The sequence below is a fragment of the Setaria italica genome, chromosome V (genome assembly GCF_000263155.2).
Source record: "Setaria italica strain Yugu1 chromosome V, Setaria_italica_v2.0, whole genome shotgun sequence".
Lineage (NCBI taxonomy): Eukaryota > Viridiplantae > Streptophyta > Magnoliopsida > Poales > Poaceae > Setaria > Setaria italica.
The window spans coordinates 39,094,636-39,113,412 of NC_028454.1; the positions used below are offsets into that span (position 1 = coordinate 39,094,636).

Here is an 18,777-nt window from a genome sequence, read left to right on the forward strand (position 1 = left end):
TGAAAATAAGCAGTATACATATTTTTATTTCTTTTTTTATTAATTGGAGGGTTTAAAAGGTTTGTTTTTCTTTAAATTTGCTAAATTTAGGCACCGAAACGCCCTGATTCCGGTAGTTGTTTGGATATAATGATATACCTAAATGTACAGATGCTTACTTGGTAATGAAGACCGAGTAGCATTAGCCAGGTCCAAGTCATTTGCTAGCCCCAAGTTTTAGTGGAGGGTGACCATGGGCTCACCTCAACTTGGCTTATTAGGATAACAATAAAAATTCCAATGACTCTACAAGCCAAGCTTGTTGAGTCAGTCCGTGTTTGTTTGGGTGATTTTTGGCTTCTCCACAGCTCCATATTGCCAGGCAATCAGGGAAAGCTTTTGGTTTCTCAAAAGCGGGCTTCTCTGGTTGCCCGCTAGCACTCTAGAAGAAGCCCAAGCAAACAGGGGCTAACCGGCTAAGTCCATCACAATCCAAGCCCGAGCAGCTCTGAGACTCATCTTTTGTGCCTATATATAGAGGACTGCAATTGTCAAATGGAATATGAACTCTATTTTGGCCACATTCATTATGCTGAAAAGGACACTAAATGAGGGGGGGAAAGTTAACAGAATGGTCCACATTTGACCATCCTTAGCCAATGACAACGCCACGCAGTACAGTGTACAGGTGCTTAGTCGGCCACGCACTTTGAAGACATGTTCTTGTCAAGAACGGTGGCTGAGGGCATATCCAATAAGCTTTGGATCCAAGAAATCACTAGTCCGCTCACAGTGCAAGCAATCGCCCAGTATCTTGACCTCTGGCACCAAATTCAGACAGTGCAGCTGCAAACGGGCATGGAGGATAGCGTAATTTTACCAGGCATGGAGGAAAGCTAATTTGTCGTCTCCATCGTGGAAGTCTGGAGGAAGAGAAACTCTGCCACGCATGCAGGAGCCAAGCAGCTTGCAGCTCTTGGATTGCCAAGCCACTAGGGTAGCCTAGGATCCTTGCCTTGAACTGGTTATTCTGTTATTTGTATAAGTAGCCTCTAATGCTCTTGGGATTGTGAGTTTCCCCTCAGACTGGCATTGTAAACTCTTAATTATTCTTCCTCTTAATGCAACAATATGCATCTATCATGTGTGTCTGGAAAGAAAGAAAAAACACAGTACAGGTGATGTATAATTACCCACCGAAAAGATGCCTGACACAAGTTCAGATTTTTCTTTTTTAATCTTATATAAAGGTATACTGCATCAGGTTATGACCTTTCCTGTCATACTTCAACTCGAAGGAAACAGAATATTGCAGCATGAGGCTGAGCCTTTTCTTCTTCTACTTCGTCCCAAAGAAAGCAAAGGTAGACTGAAGACTCTGATGGCATATCACATTAGAAGAACCAGCATCATTGCATAGTCATCCGTTAGTACGTTGGTGAGACCATGGAAGGTGACTACGTGCGATGTTGTGCAGTGACCTGGAAAAACTGACAAAATCATCGCCGTGGATTGTCAAGATTCCGCAATGATTGAGAAACACAAGATGGACTGAATTCAGAGAAACTACATTTAGCACAAATCAGAAGAGTCTTTGGCTATTGCCCTGAGTTTTTGTAGTGCAAACCTCGTTTGGAATCTGTATTTCTGTCCTCCACAGTCCACATCTACACAAGTTTAATTTCTTAGTTTAACACGTGTGTAGCAAAGATGAAAAAATTATAGCATACCTCTGGTAGTGCTCCAATTAATGAATATTAAATATAGCAAACATGCAAGATAAGCTGGAGGTTGTAGCTACTGAACTGGAGCAAGGAGAAACACCAATCCCATCAAATTAAGTAGTTTTGTCGGAGGCTCCATGGAGGAAGCTGAACCACCAAGAAGCTTACTAAGCAAATCAGATGCCGTTTTGTCTTGCACAGTGATAAATGATGACAAGAGACACACAGTGATAGCGAGAGATGAATTTTCAAAGATTGACTCGTCAAACAGAACCTGTCTCTGGCGTTTCTTTCAAGACATAACCAAATTTCTGACCTTTTTTTCCTGGACATAGCCACCTACAAGAACTGAAGACCTCATAGCCTACAAATAGCGTAACCCACTGGATCGAATTAGCATGTACTGGCAACATGGCTTTTCACTCTCGCTCTCAGCGTCTATCAGCTTGCCTCCTGATTTGCTTTAGTTTCATGATCAGAGCAGATGGATCTCGCAAGGTATGAATAGAACGTTAAACTATATTTCTTTTCATAGTTCTATTCGATTGGAAGATATTTAGTACACAAGAACCATGGTGCATAAACTTGTAGTTTGGGTATCAAATTAGTTTTAAAAATATATGAAAATAAATTTGTTGAATTACTTATAAAAGTACTCCATTTACATGTATTCATGTATAAAAGTAACAGAAAAAGAAATGTTTTAGCAATTATAAACCAAAGTACTGAACAAAAGGAGGAACGAAAAAGACCATTGCTCACAGTTCAAAGCAAATTCATCCTTCTAATTTCTTCTAACATACTCAGAGTTCAGTATTCAAATTTCAAGGGAGGTATATCTAGAGTTTTAATTTCAAAATTGTTTTGAGATTTGAGGTCTACACATATAATTAGCCCTATTATCCGTTAAATGATGTTTTGTGTATCTCTGTATGCATAGTTATACATTGCCTACCTGGGTGACAAGAAACATGATGACCCTAGTCTTGTCGCTGCTTCACACCACGAAATGCTCAGCACCATCCTTGGAAGGTAACCATTATGTATTGTTTTGTTTTTTGAGTTCCAGTCCATACCATCAGAAACAGTTTGTATATAGTTCATATTTGTTTGACCTCCAAATATGTGTGTATTTGTTTCTCATCATTGCTTGCTAGCTGAGTTTCAGCAAGGAAGAGGCAATAGACTCCGTTGCTTACAGCTACAAGCATGGCTTCTCAGGATTTGCGGCAATGTTAACTGAAGATCAGGCTGAAAACCTTGCAGGTGCGCTGGCATTAGCTAAGAAATTTAGCTCACTGCTAAGTCTGCTATTGCTAGTTAAGATCGCCAAACTGAATATATGTGATCCTATTTGCTGACTGAATAGAGTACACTTACAAACATATATTGCGTTAGTGGTTGAAAGAATGTCTTCTATCTGAAACTAATTCACTTCCATTAAGTAATGCACTGCCCTCCACAGGAGGAAAGCTGAGTGTTCTCTGATGTGTTCTATTTGATCTCTATAACTATGCATACTTTCCCAGGGAGAATCTTATAAAGTTCTTCTCTCTGTTCTCTTCAATAGAAGATTGACTTTACATATTTTTTATGTTCAGAGTTACCTGAAGTAATCAGTGTTACTCCAAATCAGAAGCATGAATTGTTGACCACGCGAAGCTGGGATTTCCTGGGGCTGAATTACCAACGACCTAGTGAACTTCTGCAGAGGAGCAATTATGGAGAAGACATAATTATTGGGATAATTGACACAGGTCAGTCCTTCAGTTTACAAAGACAGCTCTCAGCTGTAAACTTTTGGCAATAAATTACTTAAAAACCTTAATGAATGGTGTCATGGATGTAGTTAAGTAAGACAATTGATGCAGGGATCTGGCCTGAATCAAGAAGTTTCAGCGATCATGGATACGGAATAATACCACCACGATGGAAGGGTGTGTGTCAACTAGGACAAGAGTGGGGGCGTACAAATTGCAGCAGGAAAATCATCGGCGCAAGGTATTATGCTGCAGGTCTCAACAAAGCCAGCCACAAGCTGAATTACATGTCTGCTCGAGACATGAATGGGCATGGAACGCACACAGCATCCACAGCAGCTGGATCAGTGGTAGAGGGAGTCAGCCTCCATGGCCTGGGGGAAGGGGTAGCACGTGGTGGTGCACCCAGAGCGCGCCTTGCAGTGTATAAAGTTGGGTGGGAGGAGGAGAATGGGGTATACCTTACAAATGCTGCAGTGCTAGCAGCAATGGACGACGCAATACATGATGGAGTTGACATCCTGTCTCTCTCATTAGCCGTCGATGAGGATTCTTTTGGTGCACTCCATGCCATCCAGAATGGGATTACTGTTGTTTATGCTGGGGGAAACAGTGGTCCAAGATCACAAGTTCTCTTTAACACAGCTCCTTGGGTCATTACAGTCGCAGCAAGCAAGATTGATCGATCTTTTCCAACTACCATTACCCTGGGAAACAAGAAGAAATTAATTGTATGTAGTAGAGGCACATTATTCTTTTGGAATGCTGGGGGGGCACCTTCTAGGCTTCTATTCCACTAATGTCTAATAGTCTCTTATATATATTTGCAGGGCCAATCACTATATTACATGTTGAAGAACGAATCCAACAGCAGATTCCAGACACTTGTAAACGGTGGCAAGTATGTTTGAGTGCTGTTCAGTTTCTTAATTAATTACATTTTTCAATATATGCCGGATCTAAGTTGGAAGTACTTGTGAGCAATCATTTTCATTTTTCTGTTTACAGCTGTTCAAGGGAAGCGCTAAATGGCACAAATATCAAGGGAAAAGTTGTTCTCTGCATTGAAATAACTTTTGGCCCAGTAGCAAAAATTTTCAAAGATGCCTTAGCAAATGTCCATAGTGGTGGCGCATCTGGCCTTATTTTGGCTCTATATACCACAGATTTTCTTGTGAGCACTGAGGGATGCCAAGGCATGCCCTGTGTTTTAATTGACATTGATATTGGGTTTCAAGTTCTAACATACATTGGCAGTCAACGGTAAGAATTATTTTGTGAGCTACCAAGCTTAGCGGTTATATTTTCTCCACAACCACAAAAAATCTTAAATAGTCTAGTAATGTAATTGTGTAGATTACCAATTGTAAAGATTGAGCCAGCAAGCAGCGTTACAGGAAAACAAGTTCTGGCACCAAAGGTTGCAATGTTCTCCTCAAGAGGCCCATCCATCAAATACCCTACAATTCTTAAGGTACACAAGCTGAACACAGTGAATCCATTTTGTATAGACAATCTAAATTGTTTTGGGGAAAGTCATCTACATTTTACCTGTGCATGCATCTTGTGACAAAAATATAGAACATAAGGATATAGGCTGATATTTAATTTATTACATAAGTTAGCTATGATTTATTGCAACAGCACTTTCCTGATCTTGGCATTACCACTTTTAACAGCCTGACATAGCAGCCCCAGGAGTCAACATTTTAGCAGCCACAAAAGATGCGTACGTATTTAACTCAGGAACATCAATGGCAACACCACATGTAGCAGGTGTTGTGGCATTGCTAAAGGTTCTACATCCCCAATGGTCTCATGCTGCCCTAAAATCTGCAATTATCACCTCTGGTAATCATCTCATCCTCATGAAATGCTATATCGGTGAACTCATATGCACCACCTTACTTATGATTTACCTATTGCATGGAAAAAGCATCAACCAAGGATGAACATGGCACGCCAATTTTAGCAGAAGCACTACCTAGGAAGGTAGCTGACCCATTTGACTATGGAGGGGGGAACATAAATCCTAATGGAGCTGCTGATCCTGGCCTCATTTACGACATTGATCCAAGGGAGTACAACAAGTTCTTTGAATGCCAGATCAAGAAATACGAGATTTGCAACATCACAACGAAGCCAGCCTATCACCTAAACCTGCCATCTATATCTATTCCTGAACTGAGGCACACAATTAAGGTGGAGAGAACAGTGACAAATGTTGGCAAGATCGACGCGGTTTATCGATCAGACATTCAGTCCCCCTTAGGAGTCAAGATCAGAGTTGAACCAGCAACACTAGTCTTCAATTCCACAAAGAAAGTGCACACCTTCAAGGCTAGCATAAAACCACTGTGGAAGGTGCAAGGGGACTACACATTTGGCAGCCTGACTTGGTACAACGAGCAGCATACAGTGAGGATCCCAATAGCAGTCCGGATCACAATACAAGATTTCTATGCCGATGTTGCATGATCTGAAGCAGATGGCTGGAGAATAAAGATCGGTAGCCCATACATTACTTTTTATGTGCATCAAAAATAAGACGATTACTTGAAATTGGTACTTATAAAGCATTGGCATTTGGCAATAAGAAGACTTTTGGGGTGTTACAATTATTAGGTTAACTGGTTACTGGTGAGGTCCAAATCTTTGTTTTATCACGGTTAATCGAAGGACGGGATCAATGCGAGCAGAGAGAGGATGGGACGTACGCGTAGCTGGCGGCGCAGGACGCCGAGGGGTTCGCCGGGCTTGCCGTGGCGGGCGGCGCTTCTTCCGCCGTCGGATGTGGGGGTAGGCAAGGAGTTCGGGACGGGGGCTCTCTATGCATGTGAACTTCCAGCCCAACGCCGACCCATCCTCCCCTTCATCTTTTTCCCTGCACAGCTCACCATCCCCGCCGCCGCCTCCACCGCCTCGGCCGGCGGCTGCCGCGCCGAAATTTAGATTTTTGCCATTGTAAACATTGAGCCTTCGCAACTTTATCGCAAAAGTTTGCTTCGCAAGTTTACCACTTAAATCGTTGGCATCTTAATTTTTTCTGCCATTAAGTCTCTTTTACTGTTTCTATATTTCTTTTCTATTTTTCAGACCAGCGAAAGGATGAAAATACCCTCGGCCATTTATCCTATCGGCTGGCCGCTGATCGCCACGATACAACCCATGACCCACTTATAAAAATAGAAAAGGAATATAAAAATAGTAAAAGAGGCGTAATGGCAAGAAAATCAAGATGCCAACAATTTAAGTGGTAAATTTGCGAAGCCAACAATTACAGTGATAAAATTACGAAGCTCAATATTTGCAATGGCAAAAATCCAAATTTCTCCACACCGCCACACTACCCACCCACTGTCCACCGCCATCCTCCACCTCGTCCTCTCTAACCTAAAGCTTGTTACCCTGCTCAGAAGCACCGCCTTACCCTCGCTACTGGGCCTACCGCTGTCCCCCGACCTTCTCCTCTAAGGCTGGTGGCCATGAAACCTCACCCTCATAAACCCTAAATCGCCGCCGCCTCGACCACCACCCACAGCCGACGGCGACCTCGCTACCGAGCTGCTCCTGCCCACCTCCCACTCCTCCATTCCCTAGGCGGGCCGTGCAGGGGCGAGGCGCCGCGCTGGGCATGGAGGCGGGCGGCGAAGGAAGACGATACAGATTGAATGGCCATGAGTGCGTACACGAATCTTAAAGCATTCGCAATAACTAGTTTTCCGTCTCCCGGGAGAGGATAGGATTTCCGGTTCGGGACTGTCGCTGGTTGTTGGGCTGCGGAACTTGCATTGTGCGGTTGTGCAGATGGGCCATCTGCTGCTGATTTTACCTGCACGTGGCCCGTGGGCCATTCTCGTGAATAGGCCTCACTATCACCCAATTTGAGTCTTGATCAACATGGGCCCATATTTTATTCTCTTATAAAAAAGGATAATAAAGGAAAAATGGGCGCCTTTTTTTTGGTACAATACTATCCGCCGGCTGCGGACATAATGATCATCGCTGATGTCCTTTCTTTTGGCTTTGACCTCATCTTCGGCAGCACACAGATGCTTGTCGAATCTTCATAGCAGAAAGCGACTTGCCGGGTTTCTATTTCGATCGTAAAGAGCGTTACTTTCAGGCTAGCAGCAACGTGCACCAGTGGCGCGGGGCAACCTCGCCTGGACCGCGTTGTAAAGTCGGTAACTCGTTCCGGTGTGAGCTAACAATCAATCGACTCGGCCACGTGCATGTAGACCGAGTCGGCGGGTGAGAAGTGTACCAGGGAACTACGTGGCCAATCGCAGTCCAACCCATCCCGATATGCAACCGTGTTCCTGCAAAGTGCAAACTTCTCAAGCCAAAATTTGTGTTTGAAAACATGATGAATAACTCGTCGTGCTCCTCTGCGCGGCGAGCCTGGCGGGCGTCGCGGAGGCAGGAGCGGGTTCCGCAACACCTACCACCCCGGCAGGCACGGAACCAGGAGAAACTACCCCGCAGCGCCAACGGCGCCTGCCCCCGCGGCCTCAGCGGCGGCACCTGGACGGCGTGCCTCGGCTCCTCCCTGCTGGCCGCCGCGGCCGTGCTCTTGTAGGCTGCCTCCGGTCGCGCTGTATCAGCGTGCGTTCGTGGAGATGCGTAGTACTGTAGCTGCTGCGTATGAATTGGGCGGTGTGCTTGGGTGTTGGGATGTGCATGGCCATGGTTGGCGCGCACGCAGGGGAAACGGTGAATCACAATCCGTGGTCAGGGGATGTAAATCTTTGTCGTCGTAAATGTTGAGTTCTGTACGAGTGGCGTTGATTCTGTGTACATGTAAGCGCGCATAATTGTGAAGTCGAAGCTACATTGTTCATTGAAATAAGGTTGTCTTAATTATAGTTCACACTTGTAATTTAGGGTACAGTCTATAGTGACCATGAGAATGAAAGTGTCATGGCAAGTCCACTCCGTCCAAAAAAAAAGTCATTATAGAAAGTTTAGACCAAATTAACAAGGAAGTATAATGATCTTGATTGCTCCTATTTATTAGCCATATTTAGCGCTAACTGGTTGCCACATGCATATACTAAATACGGTAAAATGACTTTTTTAGATAAATTTTGAATCCTAGAATGATTTGTTTTTTTGGGACGGCTCATTTAAAAAGTGTCAAACCTTGGACCATTTTGTGTTCATCAATGATCAAAGCTTTTGAGGTTTCACTGCATAAATTTTAAAGCGGCATCCATGTTAGCGGAGCTCCAAAGAAGTACATTGGCTGATTGTCAAACAATAATTTACATATATAAGTAACTCTAAAGTGATTATCGAAAATGAATTAAAGGACTGGGAACAAAAAAAAAAGATAACTTCTTCTGGTTCATGTCAAGGCAGAATCACTTTTCCTTAAAATTCAATATAGAAAATCACATAATTGATGTCTCACAATGCATTAGAAGGAGGAGCTCTTTATCAACCAGCTTATAAACAGCGCACCATAATCTCCTGGCTCGTGCACGTAGACCGAGTCGGAGAGGGAACCTATCAGGGAGCTTCGGCATCAGGAGTGAATAGATGGGATAGCACGCCTATAGCTTACTCCAATCTATCGGTCAACAAGAGGTGACATAAAAAAATCGCTTTCTTCAACACAGAAGCGAAACGACTCGCAAAATTCAACGAAACTGTTCAAGATAACAACAAAGATCAGGCGCAACGCGTTCCTGCCGACTTTCCAAACCAAATCAACAACAACGAAATTCAGTAAAATATCAACTACCATGCTCTGCCGTGGTTTCGTGGTGTCCTGCTTACTTGTTTAGGCTGTTAACACGTCAGAAGTGGTCAACTCCGGGGATCGAGCATAAATACAAGCCAGATGGGCGCGAAAGCTGCCCACGACAACCTGAACTGAGCGAAGAAACCATTCATTCACCGCAGCAGGGCGCCGTTCCGTGAGGGTAGCAATAGCCTGGGAGATCAGATGAAGACGATGGGGCGGGTCCTGCCACTGTGCGCTCTCCTGCTCGTCGTGCTCCTCTGCGCGGCGAGCCTCGCGGAGGCGAGGCGCGGCGGAGGCAGGGGCGGCCGCGCCTTCGGCGGCACCGGCGCAGCCAGAGGAAGCCGCAGCGGCGGCTCCCGCGGCCTCAGCGGCGGCACCTGGACGGCGTGCGCCGGGTCCTCGCTGCTGGCCGCGGCGGCCATGCTCCTGTAGACAGTAGACTCTTCTCACGCTTCATCGACGAGCGTCTATGGCGTACATAGTTTTTCTCTTCTTATGTTTTTCTTATTTGGATTTTGGAGTACGTACAGGTTCCCTTTTTTGTTCTCATGAACTGGGTGATGTGTTGACAGTGTTGTGCATAGATCCTGTTGCTGCATTTGCCATGGTCCATGGAGAAACTGTAATTAGTGACCGTGTCATGAATTTCGAGTTTTTTTACAAAGACAATTAGTTCTGAGTGCATGTAATGTAAACGCGCAATTCGATAACCCGAAGCAACACAATGGCAATTGAAATTAGGTGGTCAGGCTTTTGGTTACTTAGAAAACACGCACCAAACTCTCTAATTGCCATCAACATTAGGTGACCAATGAACGGTGTGCTGTGCGCACAAGCAAACTCCCCGCTAATGCTGCGTCCCAGCGAGTACCGAGTACTAGTAGCCTGGACCGCGTTGTAAAGTCGTCGAGTCTTTATAGTGTGAGCTAGCAATCGATCTACCTGGCCACGCGCACATAGACCGAGTCGATGGAGCTCCGCTACCAAGAATGCTGGAGTATTTTTATATCGCAGCCCAGTTCATCTGATAACACACGGCTATGGCCTGTCGATCCGCAGTTATATCGTAGACTGACAAAAGAAACCCTTGTCTTCAGCGGAAGAGTGATTAACGACTTGCTGCAAAATTCAACGTTGAGCTAGAACAGTGATCCGCGTCCCCTCTGAAGGCAGCCAATGCGTTAGGTGCCATCGTGTTCCTGCAAAGTTCTCAAACCAGATTCTGTAAAAAAGAATGTGCGTCAAACAGAGAGATATACATGTCCAAGTCCAACAACCGTGTCCGTGTCGTCTGCTCGTCTTGTGCTCAGAACCTGTGGCGTATACTGGTCAACAGGTCAGTTCGGGTCAGCTCCGGATCGTGCATAAGCAGACCCACCACAACACGAGCCGTCCCGTGCCTCTAGCACCAGCACGAAGATGACGCGGCTGTGCCTGTACGCGCTCCTCGTCCTGCTCCTCTGCCGCGGCAAAGCCTGGTGGCCTGGTGGGTGGTGGGCGTCGCAGAAGCGAGGCACGGAGGCAGCAGGGGTTTCCGCAGCACCTACCCCGGTAGCCCGGCAGCGGCGAGAACCAGGGGAAACTACACCCGCAGCGGCTGCTCCCGTGGCCTCAGCGGCGGCACCTGGACGGCGTGCGTCGGTTCCTCAGCTGCTGGCCGCCGCGGCCGTGCTCTTGTAGCCTTGTTGGGCCTTCGATGGACGCATAACTTGCTGGGCCTTTCCTCCTCTCAGTTGCAGGGCCAATACATGTTTATCATGGCCTATCAGTGTTCCAAACCGAGGCATTCCAAATCCAGGTTATTTACAATGTGTTGTCCGGTGATACCATTCGGTGTTCCTACTGAGTCCACCAGCAGTGAGTGTAGCAAGAGACGACTAAAAAACTCCATGTCCACCTTAACTTCGGTGAAGTGTCCGGTGATTTAAGCATAAATCACTGGAGCATCATGTGATTCTTGTTTCAACGACACTTCTGCATTCTAACAACGCTGAAAGTATCCGTTGCTCCAAAACAAACATCTGGTGAGTCATTTTGCTCAAAAAACCACACCAATTCAATAGATGGGTAAAGTTTTTTCACATCCCTGGCTTCACCAGAGATACTTAACGCTAGATTTCACAAGTAGTCACAACACCGAAATTCTAATAAGTACTACTTTTCGCTCCCTTTATAGTACAACCAAAAGATAATAAAGACTTAAGCTGCATCTAAGTATTTCTCGACTAAAAGAACACTTAGAACTATTGTCCTTATATTAGCCTCCACACGCATCCTTTAATTTGCACTAATGCTGAGATAATCAATATATAGGGGACCAAAAATAATATTGAATAAACCCTTGTAACTTACCTTTAAATTACCTTGCAAAATACATGTTGTTTGCAATGATCAGGATATCATTAACCATCAAAACTGAAATAGGGACATACTTGCTTTCAAAGTCTCGATCATATCATTTTTCAAGAGTGATCAAAGTTTTTGAGATTTGACTGCATAATTTTAAGACGTCATCTGATTGAGAGGAGTGAGTGTACTTAGAAAACCGTAGACCAAAACCGTAGACCGAGTGGGATAGGGAACCTATCTCGGAGCTTTAGTATTAAGATTGGCGGATAATTTCTATTCAAGTCAATTACTCTCTCCGTCCTTGTCCTTTTATGTTTGTCCTTTTATGTTTATCCTAAGTCAAATTGTTTTAATTAGCTCGAATAACACGCTTATCGTTCTTTTCGATACGGAGGCAAGATGACTTGCAAATAAAGTTGAGGATAACAGCAATAATCAGGTGTTATGTGTCCCCTGCAGAATACAGAGGTGAAAACGACTTAGGAGGTTCTAAAATTCCTGTCACATCGAATGTTTAGATACTATTAGAAGTATTAAATATAGATTAATTACAAAACCAATTGGACATATGGAGACTAATTTGCGAAACGAATCTATGGAAACTAATTAGTCCATGATTTGACAATGTAACCATTTGCTAATGATGGATTAATTAGGCTTAATAGATTCGTCTCGTGAATTAGCCTCCATCTGTGTAATTAGTTTTATAATTAGCTCATATTTAGTCCTCGTAATTAACATCCGAATATTCGATGTGACACAAACTAGACTTTAGTCCATGGAACCAATCACAATGACGTGTCCCCGCAGACTTTTCAAGCCAAGCATCAGCAACATAAAAAAACCAGCATAGAATTTCCAACTACCGGGCTGTGCCGCCGCCTGCTTCGTCGTACATAGTACCGAGCACTCCTCGTTAGTTGCTAACACGTTACTGGTCAACTCCTGAGATCGCGCATAAAACCCCCAGGTGGGCGCGCACCTGGCCACGACAACCTGGACTGAGGGAAGAAGAAACCACTCCACCACAAGTCCACAGCCACAACACAGAGGTTGCCATTCCGTGAGGGTAGCAGTAGCCTGCCTGGGAGATCGATGACGACGATGAGACGGGTCCTGCCACTGTGCGCGCTCCTGCTCGTCGTGCTCCTGATCTGCGCGGCGAGCCTCGCGGACGTCGCGGAAGCGAAGCGCGGCAGAGGCGGGGTCCGCTTCGGCGGAGGCTCCAGCGATGCCCCCCGCGGCCTCAGCGGCGGCACCTGGATGGCGTGCGTCGGGTCCTCTCTGCTGGCCGCGGCGGTCATGCTCCTGTAGACTCTCCTCACGCTGCAGGCCGCAGCGGTCATGCTCGTATAGACTTTCTCACGCTGCATCGAGGAACGTCTATCAGTCGGACTGGGTGACTTGTGTGTGGGAATGCGAGTGACCCTTTTTCTTTTTTCTTTGGATTGGAAGTTTTTTTTGAACTGTGTGACTTGTGCAGGAATGCAAGTGGGTTTGCAGGTTGCATGTGTGTTATGCTTATGCATGGATATTGAGAATTCGGGTGTATGTGATCGATTTGTGGTTGTATTTTGGAATGGAGAAGCTGTGACTAGTGATTGCATGAATTTCTAGTTTTACACAGATACTATTGATTTTGAGTACACTGGTGACTATTTCAAATCACCATATTGTCCCTGGCCTAATTGCCTCCAACATTAGGTGAACTACGAACGGTATGCTATATTGCTATGCCCATCCCTGCTGATGCCGCATTCAGGCTAGCACGTAGGCCATTACAGTATGTACTAGAATATTGCCAGCCTACGTCACATAGCGGTAGAAAATGATTCTAAATTTTGTGTTTCGAAACAAGCGAAAATGACTTTCAATCAGTAATCTTTGTAATTTCGGAACTATCTATTGCGATTTTTCATCAGAGGAAAAAAAAGAGAGAGAGTCGCGTAAGCTGGCACACCAGTAGAAATGCACGAGACGTCACGAAAGGTGTTCTGCTTTGCTTCGGCTTGCGAACTCCTGTCTCTAGTGCAGTAGTGGTCAGAGCTCAGAAGGATCCGAAGACGATAAGCCCGACCGCTTCCTCGGAGACGAAACCATGGCGACAGCGAGTGAGATCGCGGCGGTGGGCGTGATCGGCGCGGGGCAGATGGGCTCGGGCATAGCCCAGCTCGCCGCCGCCGCCGGCTGCGCCGTCCTCCTCCTCGACGCCGACCCCGCCGCCCTCTCCCGCGCCGTCGCATCCATCTCCTCCTCCCTGCGCCGCCTCGCCGCCAAAGGCCACCTCTCCCAGGTGAGCGCGTTGACCTCCGGAAGCATCCTTCCCAAATCAGGGCTCAGTCGCTCGGTAAAAGATCCCGCTTTCTGGTTTCCCCTTGACAAAGTTTGGGCTCGCTTCGTCTCCAGGCCGCGTGCGAAGACTCCATCGGGCGGATAAGGTGCGTCTCCGCCGTGCAAGATCTCAGGGACGCGGATCTTGTGATTGAGGCCATCGTTGAGAACGAAGATGTCAAGAAGAGGCTGTTCGTGGAGCTGGATAAGATCACGAAGCCCTCAACCATTCTTGCGTCCAACACTAGCTCCATCTCCATAACCCGCCTGGCTTCAGCTACCAAACGCCCCGCTCAGGTGATGATCAATCCGGCATTATCTTTACATGCCAAGAATATGAATTTAGTCTTCAAGATCGTAAAGTTAGCTACTTACTGCAGGTGATAGGCATGCACTTCTTTAACCCTCCTCCGATAATGAAATTGATCGAGATTATCCGAGGAGCTGATACATCAGATGAGGTGTTTGCTACGGTCAAATCTTTTTCTGAGAGGTAAAGCTTTGCGCTATGTGCTTAAGTGCTTTCACCTTAATCAGTTTGTTCATGACTAGTGGCACAAAACAAGTGAATTGGTCTAAAAGACATTGAGTTTGCTTCTTTTCAAAGTTCTGGTGAAGTTTTAGCTCCTGAATTGACACTACCAGCAGTATTTACCTGGTCAAAACTTCTGACAGTTGTAGTAGGTAACATAGTGCATCAGTGGTTATCCCTTCCAACACAAATCTTTCAATACCCACATGATTGTGCCACTCAACAATTTTGCCCACAAAATGGCACACAGGTTTTAAAGCAACACGCACCTGTCTCAGCACAGCACTAGCCTATCTTGGATGTTGACAACACCTGTCTAATCTGTAATGTCAATGTTACTAGAATTGCTACGCTTGAGATTGCCTGATGATTTCAAAATTTGCAGGCTTGGTAAGACTGTCATATGCTCGCACGATTACCCAGGATTCATTGTGAACCGCGTTCTCATGCCTATGATCAATGAGGCGTTCTGGGCGCTGTACACTGGAGTGGCGACCAAAGAAGACATCGACACAGGGATGAAGCTGGGCACAAATCACCCCATGGGTCCTCTGCAGCTCGCCGATTTCATTGGGTTGGACGTTTGTCTTTCAGTACTCCGAGTACTTCACAATGGCCTTGGAGATAACAAGTACAGCCCTTGCCCTCTTCTCGTTCAGTATGTTGATGCTGGTCGTCTTGGGAAGAAGCGTGGACTAGGTGTGTATTCATATGGACAGAAATCTTCATCCTCCAAGCCAAAGTCATCTCTGTAAACACCAGAGAAACTGCTGTGCAAATAAAAGCATACGAATGTTATTTTATATATCGAGGAAAAATAACGCAAAACATGAGCAGTTCAGAGGTACACCGTGAACACTAACAAGTTTTTCAAATCACAACGAAAGGCTTATGCAGGCTTTGCTGCTCTATGTAGAAATGAATGGTTGTCAGAGGTTCAGTCTAATATGTGGAAACCGTGAATTTTGCATATTCAAAATATCTGTCAATTCAAGCTCTGCGCTGATGCCGCCTCCTGGGCTGAACTTCCTACATATTATGAATTTTCATATATTCAGAAGTCAGGTACACCTGGCTAGTTAACCCCAGAAATAATCGCACTAGGTCAGCATTCGTGCAAAACTGTCATATCACGTGACAAATACCATTGAGTGTGGAAGGGTGATAGACATCCGCTGCGTTCCTGCCGCTGTACAGTTGTCAATGCCACACGGCAAGGGCCATGGGCGACAACGAAGGTGATGTATATGGGTACTGAACTGCATAAGCTATTACTGTACGTGACCATGTCACGTACTATATTTTCTTAGGGAGACGCATGTTGGTACTATCATGCAGCAAAGAACCAAGGACTAACAAAGTAAATGTTCGCACACAGGATTATCAAAAATATATTTCCCTGAATTCCATTATGCTAAAAGATAGAAAGAAAAGAAAATCTCTACACACCATATATTCTCCCTTGTAATCTTCTCGGCAACAAACACCATCTCTCTACACTTGCTGATCTGGAGGAGAGAAACCAATGAATTTCTAGTATCAGCAGGAGCAGCATAGATCATCATGCCATGCTCCGGTTGTAACTTAGTCATCATACGGGTCAAATTTCACAATGCTTCTTGCATCTGGGAGCAAAGGATGCTTAATGGGTTTGTGCCCTTTCTTGTACCAATAACTGATGAGGTATGCCTCCAGTTTCCTAACCTGAGAAAGCAGAATATTATCACAAATCAGTAAGAACTACGTTACAGGTGGTCATCAGGCATCATAGAATAAATAAATAGTCAGAAACACCATATGCTCGAGCATTATCTTTAATAAAAAATAATCAGCAACAAATACTTTAAAATGTCTAAACTTCAAATCCACAAGCTAATGTTGAGGACCCTTATATCTATTTGCCAAATCTGGTGTGACTGAATAAAGAATATGATCAGGAACCATGGTCTAAGAACATGAACAAGTCTTTTTAACTGCAACTTCTATGGAACATGACACTGAATCGTTGTTAGAAATTTTCAGCTACTGACAAACATCATTTATAAATGAATGATAGAAGAGCACCTTGGGTGCGATTTGTGAGATAGGCAGTTAGTACTTTAGTACAGTAGTTGTTCAAATAATTTCCGTGATGCCAGACTGACTATTATTCTAGGATACAACAATCATCACAAGGTATGGTGTATCACCCTCAAGAGCTTGGTTTCCATTCATTAACGTATAACTTATGACAATATCATGCAGCTTCATATTAGGCCACAAATCCATGAACAAAGCTGTTCGCTAGTGCCTTAGCAGAGTATAGTTTCAGCATTAGGGTTATATAAATAATACCACCCAACTTCATTTTTCCTTTCAGGGTCATAAATATTATATCAGCTTTCACAGGAGAAATAGGAAATATACCCTTTTGACAATGAAAGATTCATCAGAAACATTTAATGGTTCTGTAAACACTGTAAGAAAGCCATTCCTGTTCCCGTAGACCACGTCAGTGAAGTATCGGTCACCAACCTGGAGCAGTGACAAATTTAAGTTAGAAAACTTGTACATGTTATGAGTAAATAGCTCATAATTAAACTCCTACCATCACAAGATTTGAGGCTGAACAACCAAAGTAAGTCTCTATTTCCTTAGCTGCTCCACCAGGTTTCTTTGTATCTGCACTCAACAGAACGAATGCATAGATGCATATTATCTTCATTATCTATAGGAAAAGTCAAATTATGGAAGAAAAGTACACACGTATAAAAAATTGTGAGGTGCATTTCAGTGTCCAATATTTCAATACAAATGACACAATCAAACAAAGTGATGGTGTGGGTTAACGTTGAAATGTAAATGGGCATTGTTCAAAAACAAAATCATATGGACCATCAGGCAACAAATTAGCTCCACCCAGTGAGTTTTCTTCTAAAAACTAAGGGATTTTGCCGAAGATTTTAACAAGTTCCATAACTAATGCAGACATTAGATTCCTACAGTTTGCAATATACCCATTAAGCCATTACCTTGAACAAAATCATTTCCACACAATGCCAGATTATAGTGATATGACTAACAGGCGAACCAAGTTTAAGAACTAAAGAGGATTATCCAACAATCCGAACCAAAATCATGATCGACTACGAACTATTCAGGCTACTGGGTCGTGTGTTTCAGAGGACAGTGAGTCTGCACTTGCCATGGCTGATCACATGAACACCCTCGATGGCCGCCTCGATTGCCCTCGCATCTACACCATCTGGATCGTACTCCTTCAACCCTGCGCACACCCACCAACGGTTCAATCATATCCATAGTCCCCATATCAGCAAATAGCTTTCCCCCCAATTCAACGGCTCGTGGGGGCAGCCAGACCTGCGGAGTTGCTGTAGATGGCGAGGGCGCCGGGCGGGAACGCCGCGCGGCACTGGTCGAACGCGGCGGCGAGCGGCGGCCAGAGCGCAGGCGCGTAGGGGGCCGTGAGCGTGTTGTCCTTGTCGAAGACGACGCCGCAGAAGCCGGCGCGGCGGAGCTCGGCCCAGTCGAGCCACCGGATGTCCTGCACCGACACGTGCGGCAGCGCCAGGCGCGGCTCGGACGCCGCGACGGACGCCACCGCGGCCACGCCGGCCGGGTTGAACCGCTGCCCGAGCGCGCGCCGCCACCACGCCGCCGCGCCCATGTTGGCCGCTTTGCCCGCGGCGGCGGCGCTGGTGGTTGTGGAGTCGGTGTTAGGGTTTGCCGCTCTGGGGGGCGGAAGCGGGGAGGCGCGGGGAGTGGAAGGGCGTAGTGGCGCTGGCGCCGACGGCGGCCGTAGCATCGGAGCCTCGCGCTGGCTTGTTGCCGGCTGCTGCTGATAGGTGTGGAAAAAATCGATTGGATATTCGTCAACTGTGCTATTGTGCCGTGCGAGAACGGACACACGGCTACTTATTCACGGGGAAGCAAATTGCAATCTATGCCATGGTGATTTGGAGTGATTGATTTCAAATTTTCAACATTTGATGGAATATGCAGGATAACATACACCAAAAGACATTTAAATACAAAAGGGGAGAGATTCGAACCTGGATAGTTACTATAAATATACCGGTTAGTATTGATTTTGTTGTTGTTTGTGTTTTTGTGAATACTTGCATTGCGGATAACCTTTCATTTCTGCATATTTACTGCTTTTACATTGCCATCTGTCATTTCCATGATGTATTACAATGTATGATCAATGCACCACGATAGCCATGATTCATCGATGCTAAGGCCATAGTGCTTTTGTGGCCGTTGTCATCCTGTCTCTGTCTCCTTTTTGTTGTAGAGGATAAATATAGAACTAAAAGGTGTAGGTGAAAAATAACGGATTCTCCGCCT

The 18,777-nt window shown here is 45.3% G+C and overlaps 3 protein-coding genes and 1 long non-coding RNA gene across 7 annotated transcripts; 2 read left to right on the forward strand and 2 right to left on the reverse strand.

Annotated features, from left to right (window-relative positions):
• Positions 1 to 1,066: 1,066 nt before the first annotated feature.
• Positions 1,067 to 4,029, reverse strand: LOC105914497. Of its 2 annotated transcripts, none has more exons than XR_002677748.1 (2): positions 3,925 to 4,029; positions 1,067 to 1,646 (listed from the first exon to the last, which is right to left on the reverse strand). It is a non-coding gene; the product is annotated as an uncharacterized LOC105914497 (long non-coding RNA). The 2 variants fall into 2 exon arrangements; XR_002677749.1 differs by lacking the exon at positions 3,925 to 4,029 and adding an exon at positions 1,786 to 2,135.
• On the forward strand, positions 2,082 to 6,093 carry LOC101782848 (subtilisin-like protease SBT3.5). Its single transcript, XM_004970187.4, has 10 exons — positions 2,082 to 2,201; positions 2,644 to 2,735; positions 2,872 to 2,969; positions 3,305 to 3,460; positions 3,575 to 4,194; positions 4,294 to 4,364; positions 4,472 to 4,726; positions 4,820 to 4,937; positions 5,143 to 5,314; positions 5,400 to 6,093. Exons 1-10 carry the CDS (start codon positions 2,115 to 2,117, stop codon positions 5,939 to 5,941), a joined length of 2,211 nt encoding a protein of 736 aa, XP_004970244.1. The 5' UTR covers positions 2,082 to 2,114; the 3' UTR covers positions 5,942 to 6,093.
• A 7,460-nt stretch (positions 6,094 to 13,553) lies between these two features.
• On the forward strand, positions 13,554 to 15,425 carry LOC101784061 (probable 3-hydroxybutyryl-CoA dehydrogenase). Its single transcript, XM_004970190.2, has 4 exons — positions 13,554 to 13,857; positions 13,971 to 14,192; positions 14,276 to 14,388; positions 14,813 to 15,425. Exons 1-4 carry the CDS (start codon positions 13,663 to 13,665, stop codon positions 15,180 to 15,182), a joined length of 900 nt encoding a protein of 299 aa, XP_004970247.1. The 5' UTR covers positions 13,554 to 13,662; the 3' UTR covers positions 15,183 to 15,425.
• Positions 15,057 to 18,321, reverse strand: LOC101784477. Of its 3 annotated transcripts, none has more exons than XR_002677858.1 (6): positions 17,788 to 18,321; positions 17,612 to 17,692; positions 17,015 to 17,088; positions 16,834 to 16,941; positions 15,877 to 16,131; positions 15,057 to 15,194 (listed from the first exon to the last, which is right to left on the reverse strand). XR_002677858.1 is itself a non-coding variant. In XM_004970191.2 (5 exons), the coding sequence occupies exons 1-5, from the start codon at positions 18,230 to 18,232 to the stop codon at positions 16,012 to 16,014; spliced, it is 828 nt and encodes a 275-aa protein (XP_004970248.1). In that variant the 5' UTR covers positions 18,233 to 18,321; the 3' UTR covers positions 15,749 to 16,011. The 3 variants fall into 3 exon arrangements, 1 of the variants encoding a protein (XP_004970248.1); XR_001164179.2 differs by having other exon boundaries at positions 15,059 to 15,197; XM_004970191.2 differs by lacking the exon at positions 15,057 to 15,194 and having other exon boundaries at positions 15,749 to 16,131.
• Between the last annotated feature and the right edge of the window lie 456 nt (positions 18,322 to 18,777).

Excerpts from the sequence above, each read along its gene's own strand:
- LOC101782848 (XM_004970187.4), top strand. The coding sequence starts at position 2,115 with ATGGCTTTTCACTCTCGCTCTCAGCGTCTATCAGCTTGCCTCCTGATT. Across the intron at positions 4,195-4,293 it reads GAAACAAGAAGAAATTAATT|GGCCAATCACTATATTACAT; the intron begins GTATGTAGTAGA and ends ATATATTTGCAG. Across the intron at positions 4,727-4,819 it reads ACATACATTGGCAGTCAACG|ATTACCAATTGTAAAGATTG; the intron begins GTAAGAATTATT and ends GTAATTGTGTAG.
- LOC101784061 (XM_004970190.2), top strand. The coding sequence starts at position 13,663 with ATGGCGACAGCGAGTGAGATCGCGGCGGTGGGCGTGATCGGCGCGGGG. Across the intron at positions 14,193-14,275 it reads CTACCAAACGCCCCGCTCAG|GTGATAGGCATGCACTTCTT; the intron begins GTGATGATCAAT and ends TACTTACTGCAG. Across the intron at positions 14,389-14,812 it reads GTCAAATCTTTTTCTGAGAG|GCTTGGTAAGACTGTCATAT; the intron begins GTAAAGCTTTGC and ends CAAAATTTGCAG.
- LOC101784477 (XM_004970191.2), bottom strand. The coding sequence starts at position 18,232 with ATGCTACGGCCGCCGTCGGCGCCAGCGCCACTACGCCCTTCCACTCCC. Across the intron at positions 17,693-17,787 it reads CATCTACAGCAACTCCGCAG|GGTTGAAGGAGTACGATCCA; the intron begins GTCTGGCTGCCC and ends GGGTGTGCGCAG. Across the intron at positions 17,089-17,611 it reads TGTTCATGTGATCAGCCATG|ATACAAAGAAACCTGGTGGA; the intron begins GCAAGTGCAGAC and ends TGTTGAGTGCAG.